The 14,550-nt window shown below is 64.2% G+C and overlaps 1 protein-coding gene across 5 annotated transcripts in view; it reads left to right on the top strand.

Moving 5' to 3' along the window:
- The first annotated feature begins 387 nt into the window (after positions 1-387).
- The window catches only part of GIT1 (GIT ArfGAP 1), a 34,105-nt gene continuing 19,942 nt past the window's right edge, over positions 388-14,550 (top strand). For 4 of the 5 annotated variants that reach the window (XM_030536479.1, XM_030536477.1, XM_030536478.1 and 1 more), the window contains exon 1: positions 388-468. In XM_030536479.1, coding sequence (XP_030392339.1) covers positions 414-468 — 55 coding nt within the window. In that variant the 5' untranslated portion in view covers positions 388-413. Of the gene's footprint in view, positions 469-3,167; positions 3,250-14,550 lie in introns of those variants that run through there. The other variant, XM_030536476.1, reaches the window with a different exon arrangement.

The raw sequence follows: 14,550 nt of genomic DNA, 5'->3' as shown, positions 1-14,550 counted from the left end.
CACTGGGGAACAGTCTCTGTCAGCAGGGCTGGCCCCGAGGAGCGCTCCACAACTGCCGTGCCAGCCAAGCCCATGGGCTCTCGGGGTGCTCAGCACCTCTGCAAAGCCAGCCCTAGAGCAGCAGTGCCAGTGAGTGTGGGCACCCGTGTTCCCTGCCCTCGGGACCCCGGCCCCTGAGCCTAGAGATGAGAGACCATTTGTCAGGGCGAGGCCTGACCTTCATAGACATATGGGCAGCACCTAGCGCTGCGCTGGGTGGCTCCTGGCACCACCCAGTATAAATGGGGGGCTGGCACTATTGAGCTAGGTTCAGATTTTCCCCCTCTCCTTTTCTTCCAGGTGGGAGGCCCATGGGCCATTTGAAATGAATTGTGATTATTGCTGGCTGCTTTGCTACTGACCGTTCAGACGAGATGACTGTCCCCAGAGCTCTCTTCTCTGGCTCCCACCAGCCCAGAGGGTTGTCAGGTGATAAAGGGTTTATTGGGAGTGGGGGTGGTTGGGACAAAGTGAGAACAGAGCCAAAAGTGGTTCTGCTAATGCAGCCATTCAGCTGTATCTAGGCGGCCTGTTCCTTGGTGTTTGAGAGCTAGGGATGCACCTGGCATCTTAGCTGCATCAGCTCCCTGCGCGCGCACTCCCCCCGTGCTGAGCCCCAGAGCTCAGAGTGCCCAAGCAAGGTGGGGCTGGCCCCTCTGAAAAATCACTGCGGTTCTCCCACGGAGATAGCCACCCCCTATGACCTTGGACCCATCTCCACAGTGACAGCACAAGTGGCAGATTAACCCCTTGCCTGTGCCGGGCTGTGAAGAACGGGGTCCAGGCGGGTGAGGAAGAACATGGCTTAGCGGGAGGCCAGGGCCCAGGTCAGCTCTGTGGCTGTTTAGAAATGAGTCTCTCGGGCCCCCCTCAGCTCTTTAGGGCAGGGCAGGGGCTCCCAGGTGTTGACCCACCAACTGCATTTTGTCTTTTTTTCCAACCCACCATCCATAGGTGCACCCTGGCTCTGCAATCTAATCCTGGCCTAGCACAGAGGTGAGCCCAGGGGTAGGGCTGAGAAGGAACTGGCCCCAGTGGCTCCTGTCCTGTGGAGCTGGGCTGTGGAGTTGTGACCTGGTGTGTGCGTGTGGAGGGGTGTCACAGCACCTCTCAGCTTTGGCCCTTGGCACTGAGCTGGGAGATGTGTGTTTGCTTTGGGTCTTGCAACCCATCTAGAAGCTTCCTGTGCCCCACTGGTGGGGCGGGTCTCACTGTTTGGGAACTAGGGTTTTAGGGAGGCACCTGCATGTCTCCAGGGGACACAGGTCTGGGCTGAAAGGCCTTCCCTGGCAGCAGCCCTCTGCTCAGTCATGCTGCGAGCAGCGTGTTACAGAGGGCTGGGACAGGGGATGGGGAGGATTCTGTTAACGTGCTGGCTTTTCCCTGCTGATTGGTGTGAAGGTGGGCAGAGGCTGGGCTCTGCTCCGCACATGGGAAGTGACACACATGGATCCTGTGGAGGCAGAGCCCCTGGGCGTTTCAGAGCTGGTCCCAAGCTGCAAAGTTGGCATCTGGGTTTGGATCCAAGGTTCCTGACTCCAGAAATGTAGTGGGGTTGGGAACGGTGGCGTGGAGCCAGTCAGCTATTGCAGAGGCCAATGGTGGGGTGGGGTGAGATGGAGGGGAGGGGCAGAAAAACCCAGTTCCACTTTAACTCTCAGCTTTTCCTACGTTGCTTACTCCTCCGCTATCTTATCTGGATTCCAGACCTGGAGGCGTTGTCAAGCAGAACTAGCCCTGGGTGTGAGGTGCCAGGCCTGGAGAGCATGTGAGGGGGATACTTAGGAAGGTCTCCCAGGCATGTGAGGGTAGCAGATAAGAGAGACGGGGGAGGGGAAGACAGCTCAGCTCGGTGATCAGGCAGAGACTGGGTGACATTCCATCATCAGTAGCTGCTGCAAAACCAAGCCCCACTGTGACCCGCACACCTCCTGGGTGTGTTGTTTTACCCTGTCTAGTAGCATCAAGACCAGAAAGCTGAGGCATCTGCTCTACAGCCTCTGCTAACAGCCTCTCCAGAGGTCCCAGGTTCCATCCCACCCACCAACGCCCAGGGTCTGTCAGCATTACGCCCAGATCCGGCTCCAGGGTTTTTGCCACTCCAAGTGGCAGAAAAAAAAAAAGAAGCCTCCACCGGGTCACTTTCTTCCTCAGTGGCAATTCGGCAGCAGGTCCTTCCCTCCGAGAGGGACCGAGGGACCTGCCGCTGAAGAGCCGCCCCGTCCCCTTGGCTGCCCCAAGCACCTGCTTGCTGAGCTGGTGGCTGGAGCTGGCCTGGTTATGCCCGGTCAGGGCCCTGTTGCGATAGCTGCTGTTACAAGTGACAGAGCCCATCCTGGGTGTCAGAGGGTCCGGGCCTGGTGGGTGGAACTGGGTGGGGGCACCGTGCAGAAGTCCCCGCTGGCCCAATTGCAGACGGTGCTGGATGTGGGGATGTGTGGGTAGCATGGCAGAGGGGGAAAGCAGGAGAAGGTGGCAGATGGGGATCAGGATTTTCCCTTTGCATGGGGGTGAATGGGGAAGAGTGGGTGGAGCCAACCTGAGCAAAGGACCCGCCTCCTCGGGGGGGGTGGGGGAGCCAGGAACCAGCTAAAGTGGGGAGAACAAATACATGGTCAGAGAGGAGTGGGGGGACAAGGGAGGTGGACAGGCCCAGAGAGAACCCTGGACAGCACCCGCTGCTGCAGGGAGGCAGCCAAGGAGCCGGGCCAGGCCCTGCCCCAGGCTCCCCAATGCCAGAAGGCTGCCCAGGCCGCTCAGGGCCATGGCCTCCAGGGTGCGATGGGGAAACTGAGGCACGGAGTAGCCGGGGTGTGACTCAGCCGGGGGGCCAGGCAGTGGCAGAGCGTAGGCTAGCAGAGTCCTGGCTCCTAGCCCCGCTGCCCGGCCGGGGGCTGCCCGTGCGCGGAGGCCGGTGCCCGCTGTAGCTGCGCGGCGCTGCGCCCCCGTGCGCTCGCTTATTTCCTCCGGCAGCCGGGCCGGGGGGGGAGCCTGCGCCGAACCCTCCCCGCGCAGGGGCCGGGCTTGCGCCGCTTCCTGCAGGAGCTGAGCCGTGGGAGCCGCTGGGAGCGGCCGGAGCCCCGCAGAGACCCCGGCGCCGCCCGGCCCGGCCCGGCCCCGCGCTGGCCCAGAGGGCCGCGCCCGCCTCGCCGCTGAGGATGTCCCGGAAGGGGCCGCGGACGGAGGTGTGCGCGGACTGCGGCGCCCCAGGTGAGGGCTCCGGGCCCGGCCTGCGCGCACAGGCTGCGGCGGGGGGGCGCCGAGCCCCGGGCCGGGGGGGGGCCTCTCCCTCCCTCCGGCTGGGCAGTGGGGGGGACCCCCGCCCCCGTACGGGGGCCTGGAGCTTGTGCGCTAGGGACAGGGGGTGTCGGACCCCCACGCAACCCGCTCTCCACTGGTGCAGAGCTGGGGGGGGGGGGGTCCTTGCAGGGATCCTGGAGCCCCCTTGTCTTGGCTCCGGCTCTGCGCCGGGGTCTCTGCCAGCGCTGCCTGCCCTGGGCGACCCCGAGCCGCAGGGGGTGGCCATGGTGGGAGCCCTCGCCCAGCCCTGGCGCCATCGCACCTGCCCTGCCCCGCCCCTCCCCTCCCCTCCCCTCCCCTGGGTGCTCGCATACCCATGGCTCCGCTGCCCCGTGCCATCTGCAGCGCTCCCTGGGGCAGGACTCGGATGCACTGCTTGTGATTCCCAAACCGAATGATGGCCCCCAGCCCAGGAAGGCTCCCCGGCGTGGATTTGGTTCACGGGAGTGTGGTGGGGCAGAATCAGGCCGACACCGGCTCCTTGCGCTGGCCCCGGCCTGGGAGAAGGCGTGTGTCGAGCAGCAGTGAGGTCATTGCACTGGAATCGGCGGGACTGTGGTGTCCGAAGGCCCCGTGCTGCCTACGGAATGAGCGGGGCCTGCTAGAGCTGCCATCCCTCCCTCCGTCCATCACACTGCCAGGTGTTGGACCGGAGCACGGAGCATTGGGAGAGACCAGGTCTGAGCTGCCTCCAAGCCACAGCGGTGCAGGCCACAGGCCAAAGGGTCTGCCCTGCCAGTGTAGCATGGCCAGGAGCATAGACCCCATGGGGATGGGGCCTTAGGGGTCTTCCCTTCTCTAACAGGAGGGTCCTAGCCCCTGCGAGAGCGCCAGCTAGCGAGCCCAGGCCTGGCGTGGCCAGGAAGGGAGATCTCCCGATAGTGGGGTGCCTGGCGTGGGCGGGGTGGGATGGAGTGGAGGTGCAGAGCCCTGAGTTGTGCCCTGGTGTCTCATGCCAAGGCAGAGCGCGGCAGGGGTTCCTCACTGTGGAACTGGAAACCAGTTCCTTCAATCCGTAGCCACATGAGGAAATGAGTTATAAAATCCGGCGGGGCCACTTCCTGCAGATGGGGGGTGCCGAGTGCTTCCCCGGCAGGAGGTGGGTGTCAGCGGCAGCTGTGAGCAGAAGCTTTGTGAGTGCCTGGCACCGGGGCGCAGGGGTATGTGTGTTCCCAGCCAACTAGAGCACAGCATGTCTGTAGCCCCCTCTGGTTCCCAGAGACAGCTGCTGCCTGGGGCTCCCCACCTGGGGAGGCACCGGAAAAAGCCCAGTAAGCACCAACAGAGGCAACTCTGGGGTGCCCTCTGGCCTCTGCAGTTCAGTGGGATACTACTGCCCTTGCTGGCTCTGGTACTTACAGAGCCCCAAGGGATCTCTCCTAGCCCCCCGGCAGGCAGGGCTTGTGCTGCGTCGTACAGCTGGGAACACACACCGCCGTTCCATGGCAGAGCAGGACTAGCCCCCCGGCTCATCCTCACTCCTGAGCATGAACTGCCTCCATTGCCGGTGGGCTGTGCAGAAGCCCTGGCCTGTCTCCTCTGTGCTACTCACAGCATGTGCTTGGCTAGAACGGGCCTGGGGGGCTCTGGGCGCTCCTGAGCAGGTGCCCACTGCCAGGAACGGTGAGGTGGGAAGAGGACACCCCTGCTGGGAGCGCCTCCTGCTCTGGCTATGCGCTGTCGTGGACGTGCCGGCGCAGGGAGAGGTGGTGCCCAGGGCCTGCCTCACTGTCCTGGTGCTGGTTAGCACCGTGAGCAGACGGGCAGGGGAGCTCCAGTTACGGCCATGCCATGTTTCCAGCTGCTCAGGGTGGTGCCCGGGCACCAGGGACTAGCATCGTCTCCTCTGCAGCCAGGGGAGCTGCATGCTGGCACCTGCACTGTGGCCTGGGCACTGCCCTTCAGGGAGAGGGGATGCCGGCACCGAGTGGAGATCCCAGCCGAGGTGTGGGGAGGGCTGCACCAGGCAGGCGGGCGGCTCCTGGCCTCACTCCCCCGACAGCAGCGCGCTCTGTTCCCGGTGACGCCTGCGAGCGCAGAGACACAGATGCAGCCAGTCACGCTGCCAAGGCCGCTTGTGCCTGTGCCATCTACATGCCTGCAAGGTGCCCACGCTTGTCCTTCAGGACATGGGGGAGGGACGTGACACTGGGCTATCGCTTCCTCCCTGTCCCCTGCCATGGGAGAGAGAGGCCTGTGCGTGGGGCACAGAGAAAACCAGCCACGAGGTGGGATGCTTGGAGCCGGCTCTGCTCCTCCGTGCCCCTGCTTTATCCCCAGCCGGGAGGTGCCCGTGCACCAGCCCTGGCTGTAGGTGGCACCTGGAGCCAGAGGGGAGCCCAGCTGCTCACCCTCCATAGGTAGTGAGCTCCTCAGCACCCAGCCTGGGGGGCTGTTTCAGTGCTGAAAATAAGGGGGACACAGTGCCCAACCCCCATACTCTGCAGCCTGCCAGGAGAGGCCTGCATCCTTGGGCCATTGCCTGACACTGACGGGGGGGGCCTCTGTGCCCCTTCCAGGTAGCTCTGGGACCCCCCCATGTAAAGTAGTACACCTGCTGCTCACCCAGCAGCTCCGCCCCCGGCCCCGGAGAGCAGGGCAGCACTGGGGGGATGCCACCTGGGTGCTCCTGGCGTGGCGAGGCAGCAGAGCACAGCTGGGGCCGGTCCCTGGGCCAAGCTCCTCTCCAAGGCAGCCAGGAAGGAAGCACGGGGAGGGCCTGTTCCATCCGCAGCAGCCAGGCTTCCTCTGCAGGGACAGCAAGGGAACTTGGGCCTGGGACCTGGCGCCAGGCTGGGGGGAGGTGCTCCTGGGAGGCTGGGCTAATGGCCCCCTCCTCTGCAGCATTCAGCTCCAGGCCCCGTGGTGGGCTGGGTGTCCTGTCACCCCCTGACCCCGGCAGGCCAGGCCCCCATCCCCGTTTGACAGGTGGCCGCCCAGGCAGAGCTGTGAGTGGAACCCAGGAGTCCTGCATTGCCCTGCAGTACCCACTATGCCCCCGTTCCAGCCCCTGGGCCCCGCTGCAGGGTCTTGTTGGGAGGATCCCAAAGGGCAGGGGGCAGCAGCTGGCCTGTGTAAACTGCCCTGTCTCTGTGGGTCTGACCCTCTGGGAGGCTGTGGACTAACCCGCCCCACCCCAGACCAGGATCCCCCTTCCCCCATCACAGCCCAGGGGGAGGGCATCTCTGCCGTGGCATCCTGCTTGTTTCCTTCCTTGCTGGTGCTGCTTGGGCAGATGGGCTGGCCAGGTATTTGTGTAGGTCCTACAGAATGGGGCTGGGTGGCTCATTGTCCAGTGTGGCTTTGCAAGGAGATTCCCTGAGTGATCAGTGCCTGCCCCACAGCTTCTTTGCAGGGCTGTGAGGCTGGTGGGGCCTGGGCCCCGGGCCTGGCTGCCTCTGGGGGCGGCTCCTCCCCACTGCGCAGGTGTGAGGTTGGCTGAGTGGGGCTGCCCCTCTTTCCCACTGGTGAGCTGGCCATGTGGCCATCTGCTGCGTTGGCCAGACCACGCAGCCTGAGCCTTGGTTACCTCCTTGGCTGGTTCGGTCTGAGCCTCCCCAGCCGTGGGTGTGTCGGGCTGATCGCTGGGACCCTCTGCCAGCGGCGACCCCAAGCTGCTTTGCTCGGGTGGGCTCCTCTGGCCCCCGCGCTCATGAGCACTGCACCCCCGTGGCAGCAGGGCAGGTGGCTCTCCGGGGGCAGAGACCAGACAGAGTCTGACACAGGGGTTCCCAGCCTGGCAGAGCACCTGGCCGGGGGGGGTGGGGGGGGGGGCAGTCTCCTGTGCTAAGGGGTGGTACTGACGAGGCAGAAACGTCCCCTGCACTATCCCAGGGCTTTATCTGGCACCCGGTGCAGCCGGGCTCCTGGCCCTTCCCCGAGGCCAATCCCCAGGCCCATCCCCGTGTCTCAGGGCGAAGGGCTCCTGGCTTTGCCTGTCAGGGCTCTGTTGCATTCTCCCACGTCCGGGCAGTGTCAGCCCCCGTTACCATGTCATGGGGTCTGCAGGGGGAAGCAGCAGCCTGAGGGATCCCCGGTCCCTGTGACCAGCTTGTCGGGGGGGCCCTGCTGGCGGCGTGGGGGTCATGCTGGCTGGCACACAGGGAAAGGGGGTTGGGGGGCTCAGTTTGTGTCTAGGGGAAGTCTGGCTCGTGGCCTCCCGCCTCCCCCAAGCATTTGAGAGGTGCCAGCCTGCTGTGGGCGCTGTCGCAAGTCAGGGGCCTGGATGCATTGCAGAACCACCTCTGTTGGCATCGGCTAGGACAGCGGAGGGGGCTGGAGCCGGCACTGCTCCCCCCTCAGGTTCCTTCGTGATGAATTCACCCCCGTCCAGTGACCAGACCAAACCCGCTTCCCCCAGCCCAGCACCAGCCAGGCTCTGGGATCCAGCTGGGGTGCGGCTGCTGCGAAGGCTTTGTCCTGGGCTAGTCAGGCCTGTCACGGCCACCCCTGCCAGCCCATTCCCAAACCCCCCTCTCTGCTGGGGCTGGGGCTCAGTGCTAGCGCTGGCTCCTGACCAGGTCGCTGGGCCGGGCCCTGTGGGGCAGAGCATGGGGGCTCTGGCCCAGCGCCTGAACAAGCTGCTTCCCCAGTGGCTGATGGGCCCGCCTGGCGGTGCATGGGCCTGTGGCTGTGTCGGGAGCCTGTGGATGGCCCCTGTGGCTTGTATGTGACCGGCCCAACTCACTGGGATTCGAGCCCAGCTGGGGGCTCTGAGATGGGGCTGCAGCTTCCCCTGTGCCCAGCCTGTGCTAGTTGCAGGTGCACCGTTTTTCTGGGCCATGGGGCTGGGTTGGGTCACGGCGCGTGGGGCTGCCTTCTGCGGGGCACGGTGCTGACGGGCCCAGGGGTGGGGTGTGTGTGATGGCAGCATGGGAGCTGGACTGGAGTCTTTCCCCTGGGCCCCTGTGTTGCACTGGGGTAGCCCCTGGCTATCCAGACGTGCTGGGGTCTGTGTGCTGCTCCGGAGAGCTCTGCCAGGACCCCAAGAGCTGCACTCGAGGCTTGGGGGGGCCATGGGAAAGCAGCCCCACCCCCCTTGCTCTGGCTTTTGCGAGGACACAGTGCCCTTGGCTTGTGGCTGTCTCCCGTGCAGCAGCGCGGGGCAGACGCAGGCCTGGCTGGGGGCCGGAGCCACCCACCCGCTGAGCAGAGCTCCAGCCAGGGCACCGTCACCTGCACTTCTCTGGCCTTGGGGGAGCCCTGGGTGCTGCCCCCTCCCCCTCAGCCTGTGGGCAGCCTAAGGCAGCTGAGCAGAGGGCAGCATCCTGCCTCCAGCTCAGTCCCTGGCTGGCTGCGTGTGCAGGGTGCTGGGCTTGTGGGAAACCTTGACCTCCTCTCGCTCTGTCCCCCCAGCCTGGCAGAGCTGAGCTCAGACCTTCCCATCCCTTTGCTTTGCAAACGGGTGGTTTGAACTTTGCAAGCAGCATTTGCATAATGTGTCTCTCCAGCTCCCAGCAAGCCTGGGGAGGGGGTCAGACTGGGCCCCATGGGAAGGGATAGGGACGGGGGCTCCACTGGTACTGTCCTGCAGACTGGAGCAGCTGGGTGTGTGTGGGAGGGGAGCCTGGGCTGACATGGCAGGGGGCAGCAGGTCAGCATTGTGGGGCACTGCCAGAACTGTGGGGGCTGGGCTGTGGAGGGCAGGGCTGTGGGGCTAGGCTGAGGGGCAAGGACAGGGCTGGGGGGTAGGGCTGGGGTAGGGGGCCATGGGGTGTGGGCAGAGCTGGGGGAGGTTCCAGCACAGGACAGCGATGTATGTGGGGGAGGCCCCTGGCACTGAGCCGGGCACACACAGGAGCAGGGGGAGCCGTGGCTGGTGGGGGCTGGCTCTGTCTCCAGCTCCAGCACAAAGCTCTTGTTCTCCCAGTGACCTTTCCACAGCCGTTGCGACCCCCGGCCTGGCTCCAAGGGAGGTGGCTGCCCCACCCCCACAGTCCCTGTGTGACCTGCCCCGTCCCCTAGGGAAGCCCCCATCGGTGCAGCCCCCAGGCACCGCCCTAGCCAGAGACTCCCCTTGGCTGCCATCCCCCTTCCCAGGAGGCTGCCCCCAGGAACCTGCTCTGCTCCTTGCTGGCTATGGGGCTGCAGCGGGCTAGGGGGGCTCTGGACGCTGCTGCATGCTGCTCACAGTGGCGGAGTGAGCCAGGGCAGGGGCGGGCGCTGCTGCAGCTCAGCGAGCCGGGAGGCTGCCAGGGGCTGTGCCGGCTCAGCGGGGACGCCTGGCATGCGGCCGCCAGCACAGGACTGCCTGGGGGGCAGAATCAACGTCTCCTCCACTGGGTATGGGGGGCCTAAGGCTGGGGTACTAGGGTGTCACCACAGTGCCTGCAAGCCCCAGCTATGGGCCAGGGCCCCCCATGGAGCCAGGCTCTGTGTAAACACACAAGAAAAAGGAGGGGCTGTGGGTCGGGAGCGAGGGGCACCGGCAGAGCTGGGGGGAAGGGGAGGAGTCCAGGGCTGGGCTAGCAGGGGCTGCGGGTCAGGACTGAGGGGCACTGGCAGAGCTGGGGGTGGGGAGCCCAGGACTGGGCTTGCAGGGGGCTCTGGGTCAGGACTGAGGGGCACCGGCAGAGCTGAGGGTGGGGAGCCCAGGGCTGGGCTAGCAGGGGCTGTGGGTCAGGACTGAGGGGCACCGGCAGAGCTGGGAGTGGGGAGCCCAGGACTGGGCTTGCAGGGGGCTGCGGGTCAGGACTGAGGGGCACTGACAGAACTGGGGGTGGGGAGCCCAGGACTGGGCTTGCAGGGGGCTCTGGGTCAGGACTGAGGGGCACTGGCAGAACTGGGGGAGGGTGGGGAGCCCAGGGCTGGGCTAGCAGGGGGCTGTGGGTTGGGACTGAGGGGCACCAGCAGAGCTGGCGTTGGGGAGTCCGTGGCTGTGGGTCAGGACTGAGGGGCACTGGCAGAGCTGGGTGGGGGTGGAGAGCCCAGGGCTGGGCTAGCAGGGGCTGTGGGTCAGGACTGAGGGGCACTAGCAGGGGCTGTGGGTCAGGACTGAGGGGCACCATCAGAGCCTTTGCGTGCCCCTTAGTGGTAGAAGAGGGCCTATTCGTGGGGCTGGGAGGGTGGATTCCTGGCCCCTCACCCTGGGGGAACTGGCTAAGTGGGGCAGTGCACAGCACCGTGGGTCAGGTGAAGCCGAGCCTGTGATGGTGGTTGGCTGCTCCCCCCACAAGGGTCTCCAGGGCCCTGGGGTAACAGCTGCATGCTGGGATCCGGGCTCTGGCCTGCACCCTGCTCACGCCCTGCCCTGCCTTGAGGGGCGCGTGCCAGAGCTGATGCCTGGCTCTGCCGCGTGTGAGAGAGCTGGGCTGGGTGCTCCCTGCAGCCAGGCTGGGCTCCCCGTGGCCAGGGCCGTGCACCCCTCTGCGCGGGGGCAGGGCAGCGGGCTCCGAGCCGCAGTGCACGGCATCTCAAACGGCCTTTTGTTCTCGGGCAAGTGCCGGTGCCAGGACAAAGAGCTCCATTCCGGCTGGGCTGGGGGGAGGGGCTGGTGTTACATGGGGGCTGTGGGGGGAGAGTGGCACAGGAAGGCCCTGGGGTGGGTGTCACGGAGTGTGGGGGAGCAGGGCCCTGCACCCCCACTTCCTGTGATTCACCAGGACTCTCAGCCAGCCAGTAAAGCAGGAGGTTTATTAGACGAGAGGAACACGGTCCCAAGCAGGGCTTGTAGGTACAACCAGGGCCCCTCAGCCAGGTCCCTCTGGGGGCAGGGAGCTTAGACCCCAGACCTGGGTTCCTGCCTCTTCCCAGCCAGCCCCAAACTGAAACAAATCTTCCAGCCGACTCCCCCCCACCGTCCTCCTCTCCCTCCCTTTGTCCAGCTTCCTGGGCAAAGGTGTCACCTGGCCTCACCCCCACGTTCCAGGCTCAGGTATCTTCCTTCACCTAAAGTCACCCCCTGCTCTCCCCTCCCCCATGCAGACAGTGCCAGTAAAACCAGACGACATTCCCAGGTCAATCCGCCTCGCTCCCTGCTACGTCACATCTGCCCCCCCTTCGAGACTGAACTGAGCAGGGTCACTCTGCCCAGTGACCTGGGGAAGTTCAGGGCCCCCTCTCCGGGACAACGCGTCCACTATCAGGTTGGCACTTCCCTTCCCATGGACCACGTCCATGTCATAGTCCTGCAGGAGCAGGCTCCACCTCAGGAGCTTGGCGTTGGCTCCTTTCATCTGGTGCAGCCAGGTCAGGGGAGAGTGGTCGGTGTACGCGGTGAAGTGTCGCCCAAAGAGATATGGCTCTAGCTTCTTAAGGGCCCACACCATGGCCAGGCATTCCTTCTCGATGGCCGCGCAGTTCTGCTCCCGGGGTAGCAACTTCTTGCTCAGATACACGATGGGGTGTCTCTCCCCCTTTTCATCCTCCTGCATTAACACCACCCCCAGTCCCGTTTCTGAGGTGTCAGTGAACACCCTAAAGGGCTTGTCAAAATCTGGGTTTGCCAGAACTGGGGCCACTAACCAGAGCCTCCTTCAGCGCCCGGAGAGCCTGTTGGCACTGCTCGGTCCAGACCACCTTATCTGGCTTCCCCTTCTTGCACAGTTCAGTGATGGGGGCGGCTATGGCACTAAAGTGGGGCACGAACCTTCGATAGTACCCCGCCATCCCAATAAAGGCCTGGACCTGCTTTTTGGTTTAGGGAGCAGGCCAGTCTCTGATCACCTCCACCTTGGCTGGTTCCGGCTTTAGGCAGCCGCTCCCCACCCGATGGCCCAGGTGCGATACTTCAGCCATCCCCGCCTTGCAGTTCTCAGCTTTTACGGTCAGCCCAGCCTCTTGGAGTTGGTCCACCTCTTGTCTAACCTGGGACACGTGGCCCTCCCAGATCAGGCTAAGGACACAGATTTCGTTAATATACGCCACGGCAAAACTCTCCATCCCCCTCAGTAGCTGATCCACCAGGCGCTGGAAGGTGGCCGGTGCTCCCTTGAGGCCGAAGGGCAGGGTCAGGAACTCAGAGCCCCAGAGGGGTGATAAAGGCCGATTTCAGCCTGGCATCTGCGTCCAGCGGCACTTGCCAGTAGCCCTTTGTAAGATCCATGGTGGTGAGGTACCAAGCGCCTCCCATCTTGTCTAGGAGCTCGTCGGGCCTGGGCGTGGGGCCTTTCTGCCCACAGTGGTAGCAGCCCACATCCCGTTGGTCCCCTCGAGCTGGTCGCTTGGCCCTGATGCCGGATGTTTCCCTTGGGGGAGGGGGTTCTCCATGGTTCCCCTATGGGAGGTCCCAGGGTGACTCTGCATCATGGCGGGCCTGTTCCTTTGGGACTCCTCCCTGCCACCCCCCGACCGGCACTTCACAAACTCATTGGCCAGCTGCCCTGCATGTCGCGGGTTCTCTGGCTTTTGATCCCTCAACCACAGCCTCAGGTCGGATGGGCATCGCTCATACAGTTCTAGTACGATCAGTTTAACCAGGTCCTCCTTTGTCTAGGCCCCGTCTGCCCACTTGCTGGTGTATCCCTCCATGCGGACGGCTGGTTGCAGATATGAGACCTCAGGGGTTTTATACTGACTCCGGAACCTTTCCCGGTACATCTCAGGAGTCAGCCCAAACTCGCGCAGCAGGGCCTGCTTGAATAGTTCGTAGTTCCCTTTCTCCTCCTCTCCCAGCTGGCAGTACAATGCCACGGCCTTGGGGTTCAGTAAAGGGGTGAGAACCCGGAGCCTGTCTGCTGGAGCTACCTGGTGCAGCTCGCAGGGCGTCTCAAAGGCATCCAGGAAGTCATCCATGTCCTCCCCCTCCTTATGCTGGGCCAGGATGCACTTATCAAAGCTCTGCGCAGTCCGGGGCCCCCCCTCACTCTCCGCAGCTGGGGGCCCGCTGCCCCTCAGCCTGGCCACTCCAGCTCATGCTGATGCTGTCTCTCTTTCTTCCTGCTCCTCCTTTAGTTCCTGCTGCCTCAACTCAAGGTCTTTTGGTTTTAGCTCCTTCTCCCATTCCAGCTGCCTCAGCTCCAGCGATGGGGAGCTCTGCCGGGACGATCCCCTGCTGGCTGTGGGGGGGTCATGGTGCCCTCAGTATTCGCTGGGCTCCTCCCAGCCCTTCCTCTAGGTATAGGTTGGCGGGTCTCGGGAAGCCCTCAGCAGCTGTCTATTCACTCCCCGCTGGGACAGACACTGGTACCTGCACTGCATCTGCCAGGCTGCTTCCCTCAGAGACAGGGATCAGTTCATTCGAGCAGTCTCCCTCCTCCAGCTGGGCAATCAGCTGGTCTTTGGTGAGCCTGCCGCTGCGCAGCCCCCTCTGCTTGCACGGTTTCACCAGGTCACTCTTAAGGGGCTTGTCATACATCTTCCTGCTGGCCACTCACAGGCCGGGGTGCTCGCCGCTCCCCACGGTTTCCAGGGAGCACTCCTAGCGTGCCAGCCCTTCTTGAGGTCATCACCTCTTTGCCAGGGTCGAGCTGCAGACTCCTCCGCCCCTGGGACCTCTCGCTGCAATCCCCTGGGTGACCCTGCTACTGCAAAGTCCTTCTCGCTGGTCGCACACTTCCAGCGGTTAATCGCTCCCTGAAACCGTGTCTCTGAATCTTCAGCACACCTGGTCCCCGTCAATCCCCCTTCGTTTTACTGTTCCCCAGTCACTTACTGCAGGAAGCGCCATCCACGGGGTGCAGTAGATCCCACCTCTGCCACCAGTTGTCACTGAGTGAGGGACTCAGGGCCCTGCACCCCTCTTCCTGGGACTCACAGTGACTCTCAGCCAGCCAGTAAAGCAGAAAGTTTATTAGACGAGAGGAACACGGTCCCAAGCAGGGCTTGTAGGTACACCTAGGACCCCTCAGCCAGGTCCCTCTTGGGGCAGGGAGCCTAGACCCCAGACCTGGGTTCCTGCCTCTTCCCAGCCAGCCCAAAACTGAAACAAACCTTCCAGCCGACTCCCTCCCCTCTCCCCGGCTCCTCCTCTCCCTTTGTCCAGCTTCCTGGGCAAAGGTGTCACCTGGCCCCACCCCCTCCTGGCTCAGGTTACAGGCTCAGGTACCCTCCCTCACCTAAAGTCACCCCCTGCTCTCCCCTCCCCCTTGCAGACAGTCCCATCAGAACTAGACGACATTCCCAGGTCAATCTGCCCCCCTCCCTGCTGTGTCACAGTGGGGCAATGGGGCTGTTCCCCTGGGAAGGGGGCAGTGGTACAGCACCATGGGGCGGGCTGCCTGCTCAGTGACCGTGCTGAGTCCCCACCCCCTGGGCGTGAGGCGCACCTTTTGG

This window comes from Gopherus evgoodei, chromosome 17 (assembly GCF_007399415.2).
Source record: "Gopherus evgoodei ecotype Sinaloan lineage chromosome 17, rGopEvg1_v1.p, whole genome shotgun sequence".
NCBI lineage: Eukaryota > Metazoa > Chordata > Testudines > Testudinidae > Gopherus > Gopherus evgoodei.
Note: the sequence above shows the minus strand (reverse complement) of the source record. Positions and strands in the feature narration are given on the sequence as shown.